General features: G+C 36.1%; 1 protein-coding gene across 1 annotated transcript in view; it reads right to left on the reverse strand.

Annotated features, from left to right (window-relative positions):
• LOC149802503 (3'-5' exoribonuclease HELZ2-like) overlaps positions 1 to 26861 on the reverse strand; it is a 182325-nt gene that overhangs the window by 25409 nt on the left and 130055 nt on the right. Inside the window, exons 24-27 of the mRNA XM_089951747.1 lie at positions 25711 to 25792; positions 12144 to 16032; positions 9279 to 9364; positions 3454 to 3717 (exon numbers count right to left, since the gene is read on the reverse strand). Of these exons, the coding sequence (XP_089807873.1) occupies positions 3454 to 3717; positions 9279 to 9364; positions 12144 to 16032; positions 25711 to 25792 (4321 nt within the window). The remainder of the gene's footprint in view (positions 1 to 3453; positions 3718 to 9278; positions 9365 to 12143; positions 16033 to 25710; positions 25793 to 26861) is intronic.

The raw sequence follows: 26861 nt of genomic DNA on the forward strand, positions 1-26861 counted from the left end.
TAATAGCCTTACTATGACCTTTAACCTTTAGACCATTAAATCTCTCTGTTTCTTAATTATCCTAAGTGCAAGCCCTCTGTAAAGTCTGGTCAAGGAGCTTACTCCAGAACAAAAGTTATTGTGCAAACCACATTTTCATCCAAGTTACAATTACCATGTCCTTTGGACCCCAAAATCAAGTATGCCTCTTCCATACCTGGAATCAGGAAAACCACTTGTCCGTTTGTCCTAACTGGGCTGAGTGTAAGTTTACTACGTGTTCATCCCTGGGCTAAGTAGATGCAAATCTACACCTTGAAAATTAATCAGAGTACATTTTCTACCTTTAACAAATGCCAAAGTTCAACACTGATCAACATTTGGCTTGCTTCAATTATATATATATATATATATATATATATATATATATATATATATAAATAACTTATGCCTAATTTGCCTTCTTGCTGCCAGTCTTGAACATGGTGCAATGAAAACAACTTCAGTTTTTTCTTTTCTTTATAGAAGTGTCAGATGCAAGCTTTATACAAAAATGAGTAAATATAATAAACAGGTTATGTTGCAGTTTCACACTTAGCCCATGGTTGCATAATGGTGATGTATTTACAGTGATGCTGTTCAGTAATTCAGTAACTTTAGCACCATTATGCAGTGGAGAAAGATATCCTTCAATGAGCTATCACACATCTCTACCAATCAGACCTCTGACAAGCTGAGAGAGAGAGAATGTGAAAATTTTTGTGATTTTTCATCTGGTCTGGTTACTATATTTACTGGTCCACAGTAGTATTTTCAAGACTGAAGGTTTATTGATAAGTTGTCATGCCAAATTGCAATCTGATTAAATCAGATCTCCACTGTACTACATGAAGATCAGACGATGACCGCTTAAGGGGTCATGTTATGGTGACCTTTGAATTAGCCAATGGAAATTCAGCTTTAAAAAATCCAAACGTGAATCAAATCATTCAGTACACATTCATGTTCTTTATCCACAATGATCAGTCTTGACATGCAAAGATATAAGACTTCATCTGACTGGTTGATAATATTAGCGATTAGAGTAATAACATAGGTTACCAGAACATTACCCCTAAGTGGTCGATGTCAGATCGTCATATATATCAATGGATATCTGATTTTCATCAGACTGGGCAAACAGATGATGAAAGTTGATATTTCCATCAGTTTTACTGATACACTGTCAAGCCAAATGGAAGATGCCAGTTGATATTCATTGATATACTGCAAGCCAAAGGGAAGATGCCAGTTGACATTTCCATAAACTTTCCTAATATACTAACATGACAAAGGGAGGATGCCAGTTGACATTTTCATAAGCTTTCTTGACACACTGCCATACCAAAGGTAAAATACCAGTTGACATTTCCATAAGCTTTATTAATACACTGCCATGATAAAGGGAAGATGACAGTTGATATTTCCATAAGCACATTATTACTTTTCACAATTAAAATGTTGCCACCTTATTTTCTAACTTAGAATTTCAAGTGTCTCACCAAATTTCACATAATGCCTTCACCAAGAATGCTATATTTTTTTTTTTACATGCAAGTAAGTCTTGGGACACACAAACAAATTAATTATATTTTTGTGTACTTAGATTTACAGCCGTTACACTATTGTTTAATCTGTATAAAGCAAATAATACTGAGACAACAGCCAACTGGTTGAAATCTAGTTTGGGTAAAGACTTCTGATTCTTTTGTTGTGCCTGTGTGTAGTTCTTAGAATGGAGGTTTGACACAAATGAATCATTTAGTATGAAAGCTGGTGAAAATTGAGACCACTGGAATTCTTCATTTAAAATATAAGTTACAGACATTTTTCTTGTCAAAAGTTATTATATACTTTTATAAATACCTGCAATTGTCTTTACTTTGGCATGACAGTTTATTAATAATATCCCAGTCCTGAAAATACTTGTGATCTGGGGCATCTATAATAATGTCAGACCAGAAGAAAATCATACAATTTTGACATTCTCCATCTCTTTAACTTCTGCTACATCTAGCTCAGAAAGATATGTGGTAGCTCAATGAAAATACATCTAGATCACTTAAATACTTCACTTTAAATGCAAATACCATTAACAAAACAAGGGTTATGTGGGTGATCTGGGGCATCTATAATAATGTCAGACCAGAAAATCATACAATTTTGACATTCTCCATCTCTTTAACTTCTGCTACATCTAGCTCAGAAAGATATGTGGTAGCTCAATGAAAATACATCTAGATCACTTAAATACTTCACTTTAAATGCAAATACCATTAACAAAACAAGGGTTATGTGTGCAACAAGTTTCTCAAATTACAAACTTTGACTCCTATGATATGTTTATCAAAGGAGCCATGTCTTAAATCATACTATTTTCATGATTCTGAGCCATTTTAGTATCAAACTTGCATCAAGTACCTGTATTTCTTTAGCAAGAATGTAAGCAGTGTAGTGAAGCATGCGGAATATAACAAGGACAGGGATGAGTAACTCTTGCACATCACCTATCTCAGGGACAAGTGTTTGGGAATTGTTTGAGCCCCGTGTACCTTAAGTTCAAGCCTTCCAGGAACTTTATTCACAGAAGCAGTAGAACCAGTGTTGCTTCATTATCCCATGTGAAAGGGATGCAGTGTACCTATCATATGACTTTGGAGGGCACACAAAATATGAAGGGGTCAAATAACTGTTCATCACCTTTAGGGAACAGATTGATGGACAGACAGACAAACATGTTTGTATGTACAGTCCAACATTATAACATAATACACCCCACCTTATGAATCACAAGCAATTAACTGTTGGTGACTCTTGAGATTTGCAACTGGATTTGCAATAATTCTATTTAATCTGGTTAAATGTATGGCAATCAGCTAACATAGTTCTGTGACAAAAATCAAGCATTGCCAGTGTGCAAGAATCTACATGGAAAAGAAAGATTTCAAACAAGTTTTTTTCCTTCAAATAATGATTCTACTTCTTACATTTGGAGAACTGATTCTAAGCAAAAGAAGAAAAGAAAATGAGACAATTTCTGTAATGTTAAAGTCAATAAAAAGTATAAACACATATGACACTAAATATGCCAATGCAACTGAGGTGAACACAAAGTAAAAACACTCAAAGTTGCCTTAGATATATCAATAATGAGAAGACATCGCAACATTCTCAAGGTCCCAATAGCAAATTATTGCAACATTCTCAAGGTCCCAATAACAAACTGCATAAAAGACCAGTATCAAGAAACACAGGCTGTAAGTAGTCACTTATCTTTCCCCCTGAAATGGCTGTTTAAGAGCATCTTGATTCTCTGTCTAAAACCAATATTTAAAACTTTCTGTAATGCTTGCTGCTCCTTATATGGAAAGTCTTGCAATGCTTGTCACCTGATGGACACAATATAATACTCTCTGTCATAAACTGTGAGCTTACCTGACAGTACATCAAGACACTTGTTAGTAGGTGCACAAATAAGGACTTGAGGTTTGGATCCCATTTCTGTAACTGATGTTTTATTCCTCTGGGTAAACATGTAGCCCAGTCTAACTGCCATCAATGATTTACCGGTGCCAGGTGGCCCATTGATCAATGTGAAGGGCTCTGTAAGGGCAGCCAAAAGTGCCTGTTCTTGATTTGGATTACACAAGGGCAGACTTGTTGGCAATTTCATCAGATCTTCCTCATCCTTGTACGTTACTGACAAGCAGATAGGTTAAAATTAGCACCATACAGATGTAATATGTCTTACGGTGTACAAGTAGGTTAATATTAGCACCATACTGATGTAATATGACTTACAGTGTACAAGTAGGTTAATATTAGCACCATACTGATGTAATATGACTTACGGTGTACAAGTAGGTTAATATTAACACCATACACATGTAATATGACTTACAGTGTACAAGTAGGTTAATATTAGCACCATACTGATGTAATATGACTTACAGTGTACAAGTAGGTTGATATTAACATCATACAGATGTAATATGACTTACAATGTACAAGTAGGTTAATATTAGCACCATACTGATGTAATATGACTTACAGTGTACAAGTAGGTTAATATTAGCACCATACTGATGTAATATGGCTTACAGTGTACAAGTAAGTTAATATTAACACCATACACATGTAATATGACTTACGGTTAATATTAACACCATACAATGTAATATGACTTACAGTGTACAAGTAAGTTAATAATAGCACCATACTGATGTAATATGACTTACAGTGTACAAGTAGGTTAATATTAACACCATACAGATGTAATATGACTTACGGTGTACAAGTAGGTTAATATTAGCACCATACACATGCAATATGACTTACAGTGTACAAGTAGGTTAATATTAGCACCATACTGATGTAATATGACTTACGGTGTACAAGTAGGTTGATATTAACATCATACAGATGTAATATGACTTACAATGTACAAGTAGGTTAATATTAGCACCATACTGATGTAATATGACTTGCAGTGTACAAGTAGGTTAATATTAGCACCATACTGATGTAATATGACTTACAGTGTACAAGTAGGTTAATATTAACACCATACACATGTAATATGACTTACGGTGTACAAGTAGGTTAATATTAACACCATACTGATGTAATATGACTTGCAGTGTACAAGTAGGTTAATATTAGCACCATACTGATGTAATATGACTTACGGTGTACAAGTAGGTTAATATTAACACCATACACATGTAATATGACTTACGGTGCACAAGTAGGTTAATATTAGCACCATACTGATGTAATATGACTTGCAGTGTACAAGTAGGTTAATATTAGCACCATACTGATGTAATATGACTTACAGTGTACAGATAGGTTAATATTAACACCATACAGATGTTATACAGCTCACAATGTACAAGTAGGTTGATATTAGAACAACACTGATGTAATATGACTTACAGTGTACAAGTAGGTTAATATTAACACCATACAGATGTTATACAGCTCACAATGTACAAGTAGGTTAATATTAGCACCATACACATGTAATATGACTTACAGTGTACAAGTAGGTTAATATTAGCACCATACTTATGTAATATGACTTACGGTGTACAAGTAGGTTGATATTAACATCATACAGATGTAATATGACTTACAATGTACAAGTAGGTTAATATTAGCACCATACTGATGTAATATGACTTGCAGTGTACAAGTAGGTTAATATTAGCACCATACTGATGTAATATGACTTACAGTGTACAAGTAGGTTAATATTAACACCATACACATGTAATATGACTTACGGTGCACAAGTAGGTTAATATTAACACCATACACATGTAATATGACTTACGGTGTACAAGTAGGTTAATATTAGCACCATACTGATGTAATATGACTTACGGTGTACAAGTAGGTTAATATTAGCACCATACTGATGTAATATGACTTACAGTGTACAAGTAGGTTAATATTAACACCATACACATGTAATATGACTTACGGTGCACAAGTAGGTTAATATTAACACCATACACATGTAATATGACTTACGGTGCACAAGTAGGTTAATATTAACACCATACTGATGTAATATGACTTGCAGTGTACAAGTAGGTTAATATTAGCACCATACTGATTTAATATGACTTATGGTGTAAAAGTAGGTTAATATTAACACCATACACATGTAATATGACTTGCAGTGTACAAGTAGGTTAATATTAGCACCATACTGATGTAATATGACTTGCAGTGTACAAGTAGGTTAATATTAGCACCATACTGATGTAATATGACTTACGGTGTACAAGTAGGTTAATATTAGCACCATACTGATGTAATATGACTTACAGTGTACAAGTAGGTTAATATTAGCACCATACTGATGTAATATGACTTACAGTGTACAAGTAGGTTAATATTAACACCATACACATGTAATATGACTTACGGTGTACAAGTAGGTTAATATTAATACCATACTGATCTAATATGACTTGCAGTGTACAAGTAGGTTAATATTAGCACCATACTGATGTAATATGACTTACGGTGTACAAGTAGGTTAATATTAACACCATACACATGTAATATGACTTACGGTGTACAAGTAGGTTAATATTAGCACCATACTGATGTAATATGACTTACGGTGTACAAGTAGGTTAATATTAACACCATACAATGTAATATGACTTACAGTGTACAAGTAGGTTAATATTAACACCATACTGATGTAATATGACTTACAGTGTACAAGTAGGTTAATAAAAACACCCATACTGATGTAATATGACTTACGGTGTACAAGTAGGTTAATATTAGCACCATACAATGTAATATGACTTACAGTGTACAAGTAGGTTAATATTAGCACCATACAATGTAATATGACTTACGGTGTACAAGTAGGTTAATATTAGCACCATACTGATTTAATATGACTTACGGTGTACAAGTAGGTTGATATTAACACCATACACATGTAATATGTCTTACGGTGTACAAGTAGGTTAATATTAACACCATACACATGTAATATGACTTACGGTGTACAAGTAGGTTAATATTAGCACCATACAATGTAATATGACTTATGGTGTACAAGTAGGTTAATATTAGCACCATACTGATGTAATATGACTTACAGTGTACAAGTAGGTTAATAAAAACACCATACTGATGTAATATGACTTACGGTGTACAAGTAGGTTAATATTAGCACCATACACATGTAATATGACTTACAGTGTACAAGTAGGTTAATAAAAACACCATACTGATGTAATATGACTTACGGTGTACAAGTAGGTTAATATTAGCACCATACTGATTTAATATGACTTACGGTGTATAAGTAGGTTGATATTAACACCATACAGATCTTATACGGCTTACAATGTACAAGTAGGTTGATATTAGCATCATAAAGATCTTATATGACTTTCACAAATAAGTTAATATTATTAGCACCATACAGATGTTTTATGGCTTGTGCTGTTCAAATAGGTTTCCTATAAGCATTCTTTATATAACTTCATGTGCACACAATTCTAGCAAATGTTATTTTTCATATTGAGACAACTGAAGCTGCATGAATTTTCACTTTATAGAGAAGCATATTTATTACTGATGTGAACTTCAAAAATCACCTTGCCAAAATGTAATGTTACCAATTATTCTAACTTTAATAATTTCATCAAAATACATTCAGCCTTCTCAGGCTCCTTAAATAAGATGTACTGAAGAAAGGAACAAAAAGAAAGTGCAGTGGCAGCAACACATATAATATCTTAACAATGATAGTTACATACAAGGACAATAAATCTAAAAGCAATCTACAATTAATATGGACTAACTCCACCACTTGGAGTGCTTGTCAAACATTAAATGTACAACGTTCGATAATATTAACCACTGACAATAGAGCATTTAAAAATTTCAATACTTCTTGGCACAAAACCCTTGTTATTCCACAGCTCTAAGGATTTCAAATGTATATATGGCGCAGGCTTAAGCAGATGCATAATTCTTTACCGATTCATAACAACTGCTAGCAACTGTTTGTGGCCTGCTGTTAAAGTCAAAACTAATAGTCTTTATGCTGCCCAAATGTCATTTTGTGCAAGTATTCTAAACTATATGTGATACTGTGATTAACAGAGAAAAGTTGTCAGCCAAATAATAACTATTCAATAAACAGGCAACTATTCTAGCACATAACACACAATGTTGGAGCTCTGAAAAGGATGTTTTTTGCTTTTTCACAGAAAGCAGATATGCTAGTCAACTGGTCAAAATGTGGTTAACAATTCGTGTACGAAATTTACATATGTATGCCCATGTAATTCTGGTACACTTTTTAATATTGACATGTGCATGTTTTACTAATTCTGGTACATATTTTAATATTGACATGTGTATGTTCTACTAATTCTGGTACATTTTTTTAATATCAACATGTGTATGTTCTACTAATTCTGGTACACTTTTTAATATTGACATGCGTATGTTCTAGCAATTCTGGTACACATTTTAATATTGACGTGTATGTTCTAGTAATTCTGGTACATTTTTAATATTGACATGTGTATGTTCTACTAATTCTGGTACATTTTTTTATATCGATATGTGTATGTTCTAGTAATTCTGGTACACATTTTAATATTGACGTGTATGTTCTAGTAATTCTGGTACACTTTTTAATATTGACATGCGTATGTTCTAGTAATTCTGGTACATTTTTAATATGGACATGTGTATGTTCTACTAATTCTGTTACATTTTTTAATTATCGACATGTGTATGTTCTAGTAGTTCTGGTACACATTTTAATATTGACATGTGCATGTAAAGTAATTCTGGTACACTTTTTAATATCAACACGTGTATGTTCTACTAATTCTGGTACATTTTTTAATATTGACATGTGTGTAAAGTAATTCTGGTGCACTTTTTACTATCGACATGTGTATGTTCTACTAATTCTGGTATACTTTTTAATATTGACATGTGTATGTTCTACTAATTCTGGTACACATTTTAATATTGACATGTGTATGTTCTACTAATTCTGGTACACATTTTAATACTGACATGTGTATGTTCTACTAATTCTGGTACACATTTTAATATTGACATGTGTATGTTCTACTAATTCTGGTACACATTTTAATATTGACATGTGTATGTTCTACTAATTCTGGTACACATTTTAATATTGACATGTGCATGTAAAGTAATTCTGGTACACATTTTAATATTGACATGTGTATGTTCTACTAATTCTGGTACACATTTTAATATTGACATGTGTATGTTCTACTAATTCTGGTACACATTTTAATATTGACATGTGTATGTTCTACTAATTCTGGTACACATTTTAATATTGACATGTGTATGTTCTAGTAATTCTGGTACACACTTTAATATTGACATGTGTGTGTAAAGTAATTCTGGTACACTTTTTAATGACGTGTGTAAAGTAATTCTGGTACACTTTCAACTATGGACATGTGTATGTTCTAGTAATTCTGGAACACATTTTAATATTGACATGTGTGTGTAAAGTAATTCTGGTACATATTTTAATACTGACATGCTCATTTGGAATGTCTGAGCATTCTTTTGATATTATGTCTGCCCAAAAAGCTATGTTTTTTAGTTTTAAAATACAACCAAACAAAGAGTAATTAGACAGTGAAAATTTATTAACAGCATTTGACAAAATCACATACTTTAGCACATAGCATTTTCAGTCTGTAACTTACTATTGGCAACTGGATTTCTTCCAACAGCAATGTCTTTAGCCAATGAAGAGGCTTTGGTTAGGGACCGCACTGCATAATCTACATTTCTGTCAAGACCAAAGAAAAGTGCACCAAAGTAAAAAATTAGAATGTACTTTACTAATTCTTTTGCAAATGGAAACATTGATTTTAATCAAATTTTTAACAAACGTTTTATTGACCACGTACAGATGTACAGAAAATGCAGTTGTATAAACCCATGTACTGACAACTGACACACATATGCAACTTAAATCTTGTGGATGCAAAAGAGTAAAACCGAGATAAAGTTTTTCGTATTATGACAGGTTATTATGTGGTTAAAATCAATAGCGTGTATATTTACAATGATAGTATTCTAGCTAAAATAATTTCTAAGATGGGTAAACAAGAGGGACATATTACTAGATGGTATTTTTTTTATAACAACGAGAAATGTTTGTAACAAAGTTACAATTTTGATGTCAAGATTAGGATGTTATCTTTCTGGCAGCCACAACATAAAACTTTCTTATTTCTGTGTCCTAATCAAACAAAATAAGAAAACAAGAGACACAAAAAGACCTATTATTACTCATCTAGCTTACATAACATAACAATGGACCTTTCCATTAAACCGGCTCATACAGTACCGCATTACAAATACACAAACCACAGTAAATATCTCATGTCAGTTATACTTATTGTGATAAAAACCGATAACAAAGATAAGGCATAGAGTACAAAGTCTCTTGTTCATCCAATGTTTCAATGAATTAAACCTACTTTCAAAGCTTTACCTAAATAGTTGAGAATACCTTCTCTAAAGCTAGAGAGATAACAAACTCTGCCAATCAGATGCAAATCTCATTATGGACTAATCTCTCTTATTATAGAACCTAAAACAATGAGGATATGAGCTCATCTGTTAGAACAAAATTCGATCAAACACTTTTGTCACTACAGTGATAACTAACTAGGCCATTTAGATACAAATTACTTTACATGATCAAACTCATCCAACATCTTGATGACAAAAGACCATTTAACAGGACTGGTTAACACATAGAATATAGTTGCCAGAGTGCTGAAAAGCTCAGTCAATCAGATGCAAGGTCACATCATTAATATGCAAGACCTTGTTCAGCACCATCATCTGAGAGCTTGATCCAAGTCTATTTGCAAAGTCTGATTAAGATCCTAAACAAAATACCATCATTAAAGGTAAACATACATGCGGAGGTGTTGATCATAATAATAAAATAAATCCAACAACTTGAGGATATTAGCCTATTTATCAAGTATAATTAAACATGGGTCAAAAATAAGTATAATTAAACATGGTCAAAAATAAGTATAATTAAACATGGGTCAAAAATAAGTATAATTAAACATGGGTCAAAAATAAGTATAATTAAACATGGGTCAAAAATAAGTATAATTAAACATGGGTCAAAAATAAGTATAATTAAACATGGGTCAAAAATAAGTATAATTAAACATGGGTCAAAAATAAGTATAATTAAACATGGGTCAAAAATAATCTCGAGTGGTAAGAACATCAGCCAATTAGATGTGACATCACCTCCATAGTATGTGTGGTACTCATAATAAAACTCACTGGATCTTGAAAATATATTCCTCTTAAAATAAAAAACTTATCAGAAACCAAGTGACTGAAGTGCTGACAAGAACAGCTAATCAGACGCCAGATCACCTCACAGTATCAGCATACTCATATCTTAGAACTGTATCTTCATGATTTAAATACAGTTACCAAGTTTGATAAAAATTGGATCAGAAATACAGTCTATGTAGAATACCAAGAAGTTTGGTCGATTTGACCTGTGTATGTGATTTGAATTTTTAATGAAGCTTTAAATTTTTTTGCATCATATCACTACAATGTATGCAGTGTGGCAGTTTATAATGATGTCCCAACCAGTCACATTATCGTGACACCAGGCCAAATAGTCCTAACACTAACCCCCTGATGCTGAGTGCCTAGTGAGGCAGCTGTTAGTACTATTTTTATAAGTCTTATGTACGACTTTTTATTAGTCTTAGGTATGGCTTGGCAGGGGTTAGAACTCACAACTTCCCACATCCAAGGCAGACTTTCTAACCACTAGGCCACCGGAGCGGTCAGTCAAAATGATACAAAATCAGACCAGAAATAGCCTATATAGAATGGCAACAAGCTTAGTCAATCTCATACAAGATCAATCACCTGATAAAAATGCAAGGATCTCCCATTATTAAACTCATGTAATGTCTTGATCACATAGCTTATGTTCCAAAAACTCGTGCAATATCTTGATCATATAGCCTATGTTCCAAGTATGATCAAAATTGGATCAGCAATGTGACTTTCAGAGTGCTAACAAGCTTAGCCAATCAGATGCAAGATAACTTCATTAATATGTATGAAATTTGTTCATTATTGAATTATCCAAACATTTCATCAAATAAGACCAGACTCCAAGTCGGATCAGATGTGATGAGAAACACAGTCTTCCAGATGGGGTAACATGCAAATCCAACCAGATGCAAGAAGACTTGATCAAAGTGCATGGATCTAGTCCATTACTAACCTTGTCAGAGATTCTGATGATATCAGCCCATATTCAAAGATTATCAAAAGAGAATCAGAAAAATGTCCAACAGATGAGTAACAATCAACTATTGACAGATGGATAATGGATGATGCAAAACAGATGCAGGGCCACACTGTAAATTCAGGCCTTTTAGCCAGGTGAGTTAGCAGTTGCAGGGAATTAATAGAAAATAACTTAAATAGGTCCTGTAGAAATCTGGAAGTGACATAAAACATCTACCCCTCTAATGAGGCAAAATTGGTCCACTTACCTATCTTGTGGAGTTTTCATGATCACTTCCAGGGTACATGGTAAATCTTTGCCTCCCATATTCACTAGTAGTTGCTGTGGAAATGAAACACTACTCTGGTTCAACTTCATGATCATTTTCAGCATGTCACCACTGAATTGGGACACTGAAGTTATCATGCAATGGCCTACCCAGCACACAGGAACACCGTTATTCACAATAACTGCTATACTGTCATTAAGGACTGGGTCATCTGGAAGTTGAAGCCCATCATAGCGTACACAACAGTAGTCCATGAAATAACTCAGTAGAAGATCAGAGTTGCTAGGATGAAATAATTCTTCCAAAGGAATTTCATAAGAAAATTTAATTTGCCTCTCTTTGAGAAATGAAATTGGCAGGACAAACGAAGCTATATGAGCAGCTCCACTATCAGATTGCTGGACACTCCATTCAATGTTGACATTATGTATTATTACAGACTCTCCATGCAACACAGCTGCACACGATGCTTCCATGTTCAACAACGGAAGCCATGCAGACTGGTAGGTCTTCTCATCAAGGTACGTACTTGTAACTTGAGAAATAGATTTATAAGCAAAGCATAGCACAGGATTACGATGATGTTCTAGACAAATACTCAGCCTTGGTGTAAGAGTCAGTAACTGAAGCATAGGTACCATTAATCCTTTGTACATCTGCGCTGACACCTGTATCTGGATTACTGAGCTTTGATGAATATCCATGGAAAACTCTGACACGTGTTTTATCTTTCCACCTACCAAAACTTCTGAAGAAATGTCAATGACATAATTAGCTCCTGAAGCTGGATTCTTTACATTATTCTTAACCAATGCTACAGCACTACTCAACTTCTCTAGATTGCTTTCTCTAATGGCCATTAGAAATTTCTGCCAGTGGTAGGCATGAATCTTGAGGACAAAGCGATCAGGGTTTAGCACTCCACTATGGGAGCTTTGATACAAAGTTGCTGACTGTGTATGCTGAAGATCATAGACACGCTGATGCCACTTTAAAGAGATGGAGTCAACAGATTTGACCACAACATTACTTGGACACAAGTGCTCAAGAGGAATTGATCTCTGGCTAGACGGTATATCTGGAACTGCTGGGAATAGGACCTTCAGGGCACTATCAGTTACAGAATCAACAACAGCATTTACAACTAATGGTCGTGCTCTCAGTGCAGAACTCAGGTTCAAAGAATGGACTTCATTTTCATACAGTCTGGCTGAAGTATAGACTTCTGTGAGACTAAAACAGATTCTTTGAACATCAGTCTTGGAATAAGGTGCCGGTCTCAAGTCTAGGTAGGCTGTTAGAAATCTCTGTGTGACGATGTCAAAATAACGGTGCAAAGGACCAGTGAAATGGGTACAGGGAGACAAGTTGATAGAGTAATGACTCTGTTCTTTGTCAGAAAGGTCGCCTGAACAGGCATACTTAGAACAACTCTGAATTTCACACAGATTAAGCCGTGCCACGGTTAACTGAGGATGGCTCTTGACCTCCACAATAATATTTTGGACATGATAGAAGTCTGCTGAATCTGATGCTTGAACCAGTGTCTCCCATAAGTATGAATCAATATCAAATGTGTCTCGCACTTTGATATTTCTCCGCTTTATGAATGTCGCAATACAGGTGCAAGCTAGGCGGCAATTACAGACAGCCATGCCCTCAAGAAAGGGCTTTGTTAGTGCTATGGAGTTTACAGCATCTGCAGCAAATTTCTGTTTCCATTCATCCAGTTTTACTTCATTTGGGGGACTCTGATGACAAAGAGGGGTACATGACGGGAATTGCCGTAAAAGCAATAGTGCTACCTGATGATCAGTCATTATCTTGATTTCTTGCACAAGCTGGTGTGAGGCAGGGGTAAGTTCTGCCTCATTATCCATGTCATGATAAATGTAAGCATTTCCAAGGCGCAGCTTTCTCCAGATCATAGCGATCTGATACAAACAGAGTATGCAACTTTTAAGATAATCATTTTGTGCATTTGGATCTTGAAGGATTTCCTCTGCTTCTTGATAAGTGAACCTCCTCTTGGACTGAATGATTCCTTTGGTTGGCTGAACATCAGTTATCTCCCCTGAATGTTGTACAGTCATCAGAATAGAGAGTGTCAAATGATCAATATTAGGCTTTAAACTACAGAGATCTTTGGAAAGTCGTGCTGGAAGCATATGTATGGGTTCATGATTCATTGGATAGAGAGATATTCCCCTATTAATGGCTTCCTGGTCAATGCAGCTATCTTTAGGCACAAAGTAGGCTACATCCGAAATGTGGACACCAATGAGATAGCATCCATCCTCCTTCTGTGAAATACTAAAAGCAGTATCAAGATCTTCCGCAGATGGTGAATCAATAGTGAATGTCCAGTCATTTCTCAGATCTACACGTGATGAAATTACACTGGCAGGCAACTGATAGTTGACTGGATATAGCTGACCGACTTCAGCATGTAGTCCTGGGCTGAAATTTTGGGCAACATAATGCACTCTGTTCAAGATCTGCATACCACTGTTAATGGTATCTCCTGCTGGAAGCACCCCAATAACAACTCCAACTGGTGACTGGAGACATGGTTCCCACTGTAGATACTGAACTATATACAATCTGGAATAAGGATTTACAGGATCAATCTTATCGAAGTGGCTGAAATTTATGCTAGTGGTAGTGAGTTTATAAACACAGACATTGCCTCGTTTAGCTCGCTGCAGGCTGGACTTTGTCACAAGGTTATAAATAGGTGGGATACCCTGGTTAAGAGGCAACATCCTTCCTGTGCTACCTGATTCCACAATACACAAGAACAGATGGTTATTAGGATCTATAAATCTCTTCAGCACACCAATCACTTGTCCTTGAACTGATGTTGAAATATCATTCTGTCTCTCTGGGGTCTCTTCTTTGGTATCCAAAACCTCTACTACAGCCTCATCATTATGAAAAGCCTGTCCACACCTGGCCCGATTATTCAACTGGATCTCACTAAATGGAGACAGTTTGTCCAGGACTTCTGCATACATGCTAGTGAATGAGTCAATATGAACGAGACAACGTTTGTATTTGTCTGGATTAAGCTTTATAAACTCCTGTAGCTCTTCCTCAGTGTAGTTCGTATATATATTTGACTCTCTGCCCTCCTCGTCCTTCTCTTCATGAGGAACAGGCCCATCCACTTGAGTGTACCATAAAACAGCATGTCCAGCCTTTTCATGAATCTTGATACAGTCAACTCTTACTGGCATCTCCATGCCAGAACCACTACTGTTTACAACACCTTGCCTAGCCATCTTAACAAGCTGTATCATTATTTCTTCTGCATTCATTACAACCGTCTGTACCTTTTGATCAGACACTCCATTTCCAGTCTGTGGATCCCCAGCAGTGACTGATGGTAGACCACTTAGTTTACTGATATTCTGATTTCGAGTCCAGACATCAGAGGTAGATGTCTCAGTAGTACTACTAGCAGTCTCTCTTGCTGGTACTTGCCTGACTGCCTGTTGGCGCTGATTGGCAACCTGAAGCAATCTCTCTCTTGCTGGAGAGTTGAGAAGATTCTGTACCTGCTGCTTGATAGAGTCTAGTGTGAGATTAGGAGGATACAAACTGTTCATGTTTTGACAATGTTTTAGGTACACCCTCCAGACATTAACACATTCTCCAATGGCACAGAGAGCTACAGGGTCTCCTACTACAACCACAAGGGACTGCGCCCGAGTCAGAGCAGTGTTAAGAAGTTTAGAGTCGGAAAGGAAGCCAAAATCACCACTTTCGCCATCACATTCTGTCAACCCAGTGTTTTGAACATGGCTTGCTTCAATCAGGTGACGTGTCCTCACGGTGGAAATGTACAGGGCTCGGAACTCTTTACCTGCAAAGAAAGATTAGTGAAACTTTATATTATTTTTTCTGGCAAGAATGCATGATTGAGATGCTTGGCATGGCTTGCAAGTCCAACTCACCCTGAAGCTTTATTTGCTCATCTGGTTGATTATATTTATTTTTCTTAATGGAACTGTCAGTACATTATTGACTATACCATGGCAAGGAAATGGAAACCAAAATGCAGACCTGCCAACCCTAACAGGACCATTTCAGTAAGGCAGCAGATTTTTTTCATATGTTTGACAGGTTTTCAGTAAGGTTTAACAAAATATCATATGCTATTATTGCAAAGATGGAAAACATGTATCTTAAAAGTTTTATATTCAAAACATGCAGCACGACACGTGATGACCAATAAACATAATCGTGCCCCACCCTGCTTTAACTCAAAAGAATCTGAATATTCCTTATTATTCTTCTGTACTAATTATTAACTCATCTCAGATTTGTCTCCAACATGCATCACTTGCTGGATGCCATATTTAAAATAATTCTATAATAAACACTTGGATCATGAGAACACTTCCCACATAAAATATGTGCAGTTTAAAACATCTGAGGTACTACTGCAAATTTAGTCTGGTTCCCCGACTAACTCCAGTAAATCTAATATGAAACCCAGATGGAAATCAAACCCAGATGAACCAATGACCTGGATTTTACAGCATCAACATTTCCATATTTTTTGCATTAATCCATAAGTCCATATTTTAAGCATATTTTTTAAGGACTTACGGCAAAATTGCAAGGGTTGGCAGGTCTGCAAAATGCTTTTGTCAAGGACACAGAGATGTCATAGAACCAGTCTAGTATGGGCGGTTATTGAACCCACAGCCCTCTGATTATGAATCTGATTCTCTACCAAATATGGTACCATGGCCAGTAAACTGGTGTTGTTCACATCAATATGTATCCACATACCAAGTAACAGAGTTCTCGAGAAGCTGATCATATATGCATGTGAACAGACAAAAAGACATATGGATGCCAGTGATTTATATGCTGAGCTTTCTCAACACCAATACAGAGTTACAAACCCTCCAGCCTCACAATTAGTGAAAAAAGGGATAAAATTTTGTGAATTTTGAACACAATTAGTGAAAGATTATACCATGACACTAGCTCCATCCACTTTGATGGTTAGTACATTATATGAAAATCCCTCCCCCAAACTAAAACACATTATTTACACTGATTACATGTACAAATTTACTTGCAGCCAAATTTACTAACATACAAACTTCACACTATTTGTCATGATATGATGCTGTAGCAGACTTGAACTTCCTCAACTGGGGCTATGGAAATTTTGCTTTCAAAACAGTTCAGGCATCTCGCCTGCTGGTAAATCTTGGTAACTAAAATTGTTGCAAATTTTCAGCACCTAAGGAGGCACTAATTTTTTCTTATTTTTCCTCATGACAGGAAATACTCTTTCACTGTCACTCTTGCTGATCTCCAACTAAGAAAGACTGGTTATATTCAACAAGAAATTTCACAAACAATGCTTCAGCATTTGTAGCTTGCAAGACTCCAGTTGGGGGCTTAAAGTACTCCAGAGCTGAAATCTGCTGGGGGTGTTCTTAATTTTCCCAAAATCTGATTTTTGCTAGCAGTGTGCTTTTTCAGATCGCTCAACCATAAGCTACAAGGGCTCACATTGTTGCTCACATTGTTGCTTACAATTTCTCTGTCAAACATGTACTATATAATAATATTGTAAGCAACAGTAACATCCTCTGTGCACATTCCCAATTCTAAAGTAAGCAGACCACTATTATGCGAAAAGCACAATGTCCATCGATGTTTCCATGGCTGAATGCAAGGCCAATTTTTGGTGTACTCCAATCTATGCTTCACTTTTTGTGGAATGCATATAATTTTCTTTGGAGGTGAAAACATCTTAAGTATATATATATATATGTTAATTAAGAAATGATATTAATCCAGAAAATGAAATGTTGAATGGTAAATGATTAGTGTGTCGTTGCATGCGTGGAAAAATGAGAACTCGAGCAAATTATGATATATGCTAATTATTCAATATCAAAAAAATTCCTACACTCAAAAAAGAGTGCCATTGTTTTTACAAATCAGTTACGCCCCCATCTTCTTCACGAGTATTTGTCATACTTCTGTTCTAAATACAGATTAGTTACTTTACAATGCTTGCTACAGGGCAAACTGAAACAAATGGATATAGTTCTATTAACATCACGACAACCAATACAGGACCGTTATTAGCATCAGTGATCACTGCTGATATCATGACTAGCACCTAATGGGATAAAAGTTATTTTATTCCAGATTCAGGCCAATTGAGTTCATTAGGGAAAGTACACAAAGTGGAACAACCCAATTTGTTTGATGTAAATCAAAAAGATGTGTGTTGAAGATGCAAAGTATTACTCGCTGTTGCCTTAAATGAAGTAGTTTTCTTTCTTTGTTGGTGAGGGAAGGACTAATTTAAATTATATAATACTTACCTGCTACTATTGTATTGCTTTCTTTTTCCAGTATTTCTAGTCCCCAGTCCAAGTATTCCATCCTCCAGGAAGTATTGCATGGTTCAGAATCGAAAAGAACATGATACCAGTCTGACTCCTTTATCATAACCAACAAACAGAACACCTGTCTCTTTTGATTCAGGACATCAGGATGAGTGGGAGGATGGAATCATTGCAACAGTAGTAATAAATAATTAAACTATTGATATTAATAGCATTACTTGCTACTAAAGCCTTTTCTGAATTTTCCATTTAGGAGACAGGCTCATGGCCAGCACAAAACTGTTATACCTAACAAATGCACTTACCCTTACAGTAGGAGTGCTCACTGCTGTAGTCTGGTATAAGGATGTACCACATGCTATGCTACAACTATAGAACCCAACAAAGAAAATGTCATCACTTCGGTGCATCAAAGATTGAAGGTAAAAGAGAAGGTATGTGAGACAGCCAGAAGGCAGCTCTCGAAACATTATCCAAAGAAGAGTGATTCAAGCAGATCCAATATGTATCAATAGCCCTAACTTCATGGTCCCTCCTGGTGAGGAAATAATAAGTTCTTGATGGCGAAGACAATCCATCTGGAAATGGTGGCCACTGAAATATAATGCTTCAGAGGTTAAATGAGGTAATTCCAATTATTTCATTAATTTCTTTACAGGAACCAAATAAACCTTAATGTCCTGGTTGGGAAAGAGCCTATCATGATCACCACCAGTGCAGATATGACTGGGGGTCTCAATACGAACTGGAGCTATTGAAGGTAACTGCAAAGAAAGAGAAACAGAATCACTCTTACCAATGAACCATGAACATGAGAAGAAAAATGGCTTAAGGGTAAGATTCTTGAAAGAAGCTTCACTCACAGACATGATTTTGGTCTTCCATAAAAAAAGTTGAAAATATTTTAAGGTGGGTTTGGGGTTCCTCTCTGAACAAGGTCTCGAGGGACAGCACCCCTGCTCCAAAGGTCCAAAAATGCATTTTACACTCATAAAAAACTGCTCCTGGTGCAACTTATGATCATAAAATAAACCAAAATAACCCTGAAAAATAACTTAACCAAAATGTTCAATTTGAGTTCAATAATTTCACATTATTTATAGTCACATCAATTTGTTCTTCAATATAATTGATGCTAAAGTTATTTCATGTGCAAGTCAGTGTTCGCATCATAATTTCTCAATTTTTGCAGCAAATATATTATACTTCTCTCTTTTCATAACAAATCTGTAAAATATACACCCAAGTACATCAACTATATACAAATAATCCTGTACATTGACTAGTCTTTTTCTCCAATGGACACGTGTTGATATGCCAGTCAAGCTCTTTTTCTGGCTTTGGCAAATTTCTTTAGCCTTCCTTTTTGTCACCACTGACTTTTTTGGCTCGATGTGCAATCGTTTCTTTTCCTTCTCAACGAGAACCTTTTTCCTTTCAAGCTGGTGCCTGGCGACATGCAGTGCGCATATTCTGCCAGAGGGCTACATCTGTTCTCTCAAGCAAGAAATCTTTCTCCTTATAGTAATTAATTGCACTTTTTCCAGTTTTTTCCAATATCTGATTCGAGTCTAGAGAAAAGCGGAATTCCAGTTTAAAATGAGAAAAATCATGTCTGCACTCAAAGGGGGGTTTTCACAATGTCTAAAGAAAACATGAAAGATTCCATCTTTGGATTGGTGAGCAAGATACCTGTTTCTGAAACTCAAAGCATTACGGTGAAGATCTGACTCGTAGTGAGCTTGAGAACATTAGACACCTTAATGTGGACAGAACATTCACTTTCCTCGCAAAGAAAGATAAGAAAGTCTGCAACTGCATTTAAAAGAGGAAAGCACTAATTACAGTAGATTCTCCACTTGGCATTGTAAACTCTGGATGTAGATTGCTTCCTGACCTAGATGAATGGATGATGCAGGTGGATGGATGTATGGATACAATCTCACTTTAAAATGACCATGCGCTCTCATCTGGTACTGGAGGGACATAAAGTGGGAGCCTGTTGTTCAGCCTTGTACAGGAAAAATCGACTAAGGCCCCACCCATCCCTCAGTTGGAAAAGTAACTGCTAGCAACTGATGCAGAGACCATCCTCATGGCTGTTGACCCTCATACGAAGATGAGTAATCCTTCTGGCAGATGTTTAGTTTTCTTTCCTAATGTGTAGTAATTCCTTATCTTAGAGTTTAGCATGAAAATCATTCCATTTAAACAATTTTATTGCATGTAAAATCAAATTAACAACATAGGAGCAAACAAAACTAAAGCCAACCTAGCTACATTTCATGAACAAAGAGTAATATTGCTTTTAATGTTACTTGTAATCTTATATGGTATAAACTTGAGATCAAGTCCTTGGTGATTTGACTACAAATCTGTAACCGTCAAGGGTCCAAAGTATATATTCCTGATGTCCATCAAATATCTAAAACTATCAAAATCCCGATTACAACAATTTGAATATGAATAAAGTATAACCATTCCTATTCAGTTATTTTAAGATGAATATTTTAAACAATGTTTGTTTCTTCAAATTCTACCATAGAGAATATTAATCCTCATGTGATCTGCATACATGTGAACCTCCCATGTCAAAAACATTTCCTCCAGAGTTAGGGGTTTCTGCCATCATTTAATGACATTTCCTGCATATGCAAAATTAATACTGAAAAACTCAGTTTTTCCATTTTCATATTCTGATTCCAGTTTAGCATATTTCTGGCAATACTATCTGTGATCCTGTGACTGAACTGGCTTAAGCAGGGCAAGACAATGTATAGTATTCCAGGGCTTCCCTTATCAGCTGGGAGCTGGGTGATTTATCTGGGTACTTTGATTTTACACCCAACTACTTTAAAAAACACACCTGTATCCCCAAACCCTCCTCCTACTCTGACAACTCACCCTCGAACTTTAAATCTAATGGAAGACCCTGGAATTCTCACAACATCCCATTTATCTGTACCCCTGCTACCAATTTTAAAAACATAAGGCATCAAGGACATAAAAAACAAAGCCTAGTCATTTCATTAACTGATTTGTAATTTCTAACCGGATTTTCACCAGGGGTCCCAAACAATGTCAAGTTGTTGGCATTTTTAATCAAATGGGAGTTTCTTTAGCAACACTGTCACCATTGTCCAGTATTGGACAATGACATGGATTTAATGAAATAGAATCTTCTAAAAACTAGAAATGGACAGCGAGCAGTCCGACTGTTTGTTTACTTTGGGAGCTTCCTTTTGTGCTGAAACACCAATAATTTGACAGTCCTAGGGATGCCTTGGCAACAATCAGCTTAGAAATTATAAATCAGTTAATGAAATGACTACGTTTTGTGCTTTTTTAATATCCTCGATGCTCTTCAATTTTTTAAAATTGGTATGGAATTACAAACAAATAGGAAGGTATGTGAATACTTAAGCTATTAATTTCACCCTCTGATCATGTTGGCACTGTCTGCCTTCAATGGTAGGAATGCCTTTTAACAGTTGAAGCAGATATTATCCATGCATCTCAGGTAACATTTCAAATGTACATACATCCTGCAGCTTTGCTTTTCACATCAGATCAATCCACGAGAGGGAACAAATAGTTGGTTGACTAGTACCAGAAACTTGTTCTTACAAGGGAACCAAACTGTGTCATTAGAATGGAACTGTGTCATTAGAATGGAACTGTGTCATTACAATGGAACTGTGTCATTAGAATGGAACTGTGTCATCAGAATGGAACTGTGTCATCAGAATGGAACTGTGTCATTAGAATGGAACTGTGTCATTAGAATGGAACTGTGTCATCAGAATGGAACTGGAACTGTGTCATCAGAATGGAACTGTGTCATTAGAATGGAACTGTGTCAGTATAACCATCAGAATGGAACTGTGTCATTAGAATGGAACTGTGTCATTAGAATGGAACTGTGTCTGGAACTGTGTCATTAGAATGGAACTGTGTCATCAGAATGGAACTGTGTCATCAGAATGGAACTGTGTCATTAGAATGGAACTGTGTCATCAGAATGGAACTGTGTCATTAGAATGGAACTGTGTCATCAGAATGGAACTGTGTCATTAGAATGGAACTGTGTCATCAGAATGGAACTGTGTCATCAGAATGGAACTGTGTTTAATTTGGATCCATGATATCATCATCCCTTCCATGAAGTCTTAACATGTCTGAGATCATGGAACAGTATCTCTTAATTGTGAATGCAGCTAAATTCTTATCCTCAAAGAGGAAGTCTGCTGTTGGGAAATGGGTCATAGAACGGTGTGACTTGAATGATGTGAAACCAGTCACTGAAAACACACGATTTCCCCTTGTATGTCCTCAAAGCAGAATATCTTCAGCTTTTGTAATCCTCTTCACGACTGAAGCTCCAAAGTCCCTTTCAATCTGGACATCCCTGAATGGAGCCAGTGTGAAGGAGCTGTTCTCTGGACATGGATTTATTAGTGGCGATCTCGACTGCTTGAGGCATGAGGGTTACTATGACTCATCCGGGTACACCTGTCACTAAATTCAGCAGATCATTGATCCAAAGTGAATCTTAGCGGGGCAATCAGCATTACTGCAGTCTGTGCTCCTCATTTCTTAATTATCTTCATAATCAAAACTGATGGAGGAAAAGTACATGCCTACATAACCTTTCAGCTGATTAAAAGTGGATGTACTTCACAAACTTCTTGGGTCATGGAAAAATTACTAAGAAATGTCAAGCACTGGATGACCAAAAAGCATGAACACCTGATGGAAGGCTCCAGGGCAGAGAACTCTGTATGAAGCAAATGTCCTCTTTTGATAATGAGTTGGCCTGGACAATGAACCGGCCATGCATGTATCAGACTTTAATATTACCAGATATTGGGAGTTTGCTTTAAGATATTCCCTTACCATGAGGCAAAGGTCTGGTGTTCCCCATTGTCTGAGGTATATCACAAGTAAATTGTCTCACATTCTCAGTATTGTGTTTCCATCGATATAGTCCACATGTGTTGAGAACGGCTTTCATTTCTAAGAGGTTGATATGAAAAGTCTTCTCCTACAGAATCCACATGTCACTGACCATGAAGGCACAGTAGCAAACTGGCATTTTAACAGGTCCACTCCACCTTGAATAGTCTGAGGAGCTGTAAGAAACTTCCTTGTGTAAACACTGTCTTAGTTGATACTTTCTCCAATAAGAATGATACACATGGAGGTATAGAATAGGCCAAGGTCTCTCACTCAAACAATTCAGTGCCCTCTATCTGCTAAAGTTCCTATGTGGCAAATGTAGGAATCAAATAGCAAGGAGGTATAGAATCAGCCAAGGTGACAGGGTTATTAGAGTTATTTGGGTTTCCATAGGGGGCACTGAATTATGGAGTCAAGTATGAACTTCATGATTTAGCAGAACACATCCGACGAGCATCAAGTGAATTGAGTATCACATGAAAATGTCTATTTGCTCACTCAACAGTAAATCATAATTTTAATATTTAGTATCTGTAAGCAACAATATTTTCCCACTAAAGCCTTTCTATCCACATTCAACACGCATACCCCCAACCTCAACAGATTTGCACAATTTGGGAGATCGATCTGTGGGGACTTCTGAAGGCATAATTTCCATCACATGAGAGAAAACTTTCACCCATGCAGGCCCCAGCCAATATCCCCAATCTTCATGCCACCTATCCCATGTGTAGGAAGGGGTAGGGACTTAAGGAGCCAAGTTGGAGAATGAACTTGAAAGCAACAGTTAGCTAAAGCCTAGAAATGGGGGCAGACAAAACCTCTTCTGCTGCCTGGTCCCTAGAAAACTTCTATGCAAACTCCTTACCATTGCAGAGTTCAAACCAGCAAAAGATCTGGATGAGAGAACGGCCCCCCAAAAAACCTCTCCAAACTAAAATGGTGCTATAATGTCATTAAAATGCAAATCCATACTTTCCTGAGATCATGGCATGTATTTTACCTACCAGAAGTAGTACAATAATTTAGACAGTACTGCCCACATCCATGTTAAGTGAGTACTTCTAGAAGCAGTGTAAAAATGCAATGCAACAATTAATTCAGTACTGCCTTTGTACTGCCTGATCTAGTGAAACAGTATTGCCATGCAATATGAAATTATTTCAATGTAAGAATGAGTGTACTGAATGACCAATTACTTAGTAAATGTAAATTCCCAAATATGAAGGGAATTCAATTTCAGGGCAATGACTGAGTAGGAAAACTCACTCAAGGATGGAAAGAATGCAAAGGGGTACTGCCAAAGCAAGTACTAGTACGGTCTGTAACTACAACAGTAGGAGAAATATTTACTCTACACTGTGTTAAATTTTCAGAGCACTGCTGATTATGGTACAATCAAATTGCCCAAAACTAATGAAGGCAATACAAAGACCTGCTAAATCGCTTTGCAAGGACTGAGGGAATTATCACATAAAATACCATTTATGCTGAAAAACACTAAAAAATGCATATGAAGGCAATTTTCCAAGAGTGACAATAACCATTACCTGATAATAAAAGCATCTAATGAAGATAGGAAGAGTATGCTGTATGAACCTATGATGTATATACAAACTGGTTCTGGGGTCTTTCTGTTCTAGATTTTATGAACATTCTATCGACATGGAGGTTGAAATTATGAGCCTGGACGGGGAACTTCCACCCCCTGAGTAGGTAGCAGGGCAAGAGTTACAGGTATTGTGTTACTGCTACTAAAATTGAATTTACCTTGCGTTGCATGTTCCAAACTATGAAAAGACCAAGATCTGTATCAGTATGTCCATACCTTTCGAATCTCAAGTATGGCACACGACATGTGCTTTTTGTACATAAATCATGCTCACGGGCACATCCTAAGTTTTCTCATGCAGTTTTTAACCTAATGATTTTATGCTCCCTCTGGTAAATGTCTCTGTTTGCACAATAGGATTCCTAAATATAAACTGACCGTGACAAGACATTTACTGAGAATTTAGTTAACTTCTCTCTCTCCACCAAAGCACTGTGGTTTCACCCCGGTTCCCAACCTGGGAGTTGCCACCCCATAGATATTATCTCACACCGGATGTTTAAGGACAGTTCTGTAGATCTATGATGTTTGTTTAATGATTTCAAGTGAATGATGTAACACATTAAACTCCTAGGCATGATACCTTGCACATTGCTGATCCGCTCAACAGTTACATCTCTTAAATGAGGATTTTTCTTCTTCAAAGCCTTTCTTATCAGCTGAACCTAGAAGGAAAGTAATAAAATAAAGAAATGCTTTGCAAAGTATATACTGAATAAAAATTATATGTAGAATAATATCATAAAAGTGTTTTAGGTTAAAACTAAAAATGTGTTTAAGGAACATAATCCAGTGTCTAACCTAATCGCAAAAATAAACCAGTCAGATGGATGGATGGATGGAAGAACAGATGGACAAGGAAGGGAATCCTATATGCTTTCATCTCAATGTACAATTTGCTTTCATCTCAATGTACAATTTACTTTCATCTCAATGCAAGGCTTGAGCAATTAGTTTACCATCTTTGGTACAATTTGCTTTCATCTCAATGTGCTTGAGCAATTAGTTTACCACCTTTGTTACAGTTTGCTTTCATCTCAATGTACAATTTGCTTTCATCTCAATGTGAGGCTTGAGCAATTAGTTTTCCATCTTTGGTACAATTTGCTTTAATCTCTATGTGCCACTTGAAAAAATAAAACCTAAAGCCCAATTAGACTCCATGATACATGATGTAGCTGTCAAAAGAATGTGAGAAAGAAGTGAAAAGAATAAGGAATAGAGTAATAATATTCAATACAGATATGAATTATAGACCATGACATGAAAATAGAAATGGGTATTTTTTTTATCTGTAAATAATTCTCAATCCAGATATGTATTATTGACCATGATATGAGGTGTTTTGTTTGGTTTGAAAAGCAGTTTTAACACCTTTTTGGCTGTATCAAGCCAAGAAAATGGAAGCTAAATATCTTTCACAAGGTCACAACCAGCCAGTCAACCCAGGCTGTCCTGGCTGGAATGCAAATGAAAAGATGAATGCAACATAAAGGAAATGGAACAAACAAGTGCAGAATGCAGAACAATCACTGAAAAACAATAATAAAACGTGAATGTATTTTCACACATAGATCTGATAACTGATTTACTGTATTGTGGTACAGTCACTGGGCAAAGCCTCTTTGCAAGCCAAAAGTAATCGAACAATTTCATTCCACGTCGACCATTGGCATACACAGCTAGCAAAAACAGTATCTGCCACTACACTATCTGTGGGATGCAGCATAAATA

The sequence above is a fragment of the Sinohyriopsis cumingii genome, chromosome 3 (assembly GCF_028554795.1).
Source record: "Sinohyriopsis cumingii isolate HCF-2022 chromosome 3, ASM2855479v2, whole genome shotgun sequence".
In the NCBI taxonomy this organism is placed as follows: Eukaryota; Metazoa; Mollusca; class Bivalvia; order Unionida; family Unionidae; genus Sinohyriopsis; species Sinohyriopsis cumingii.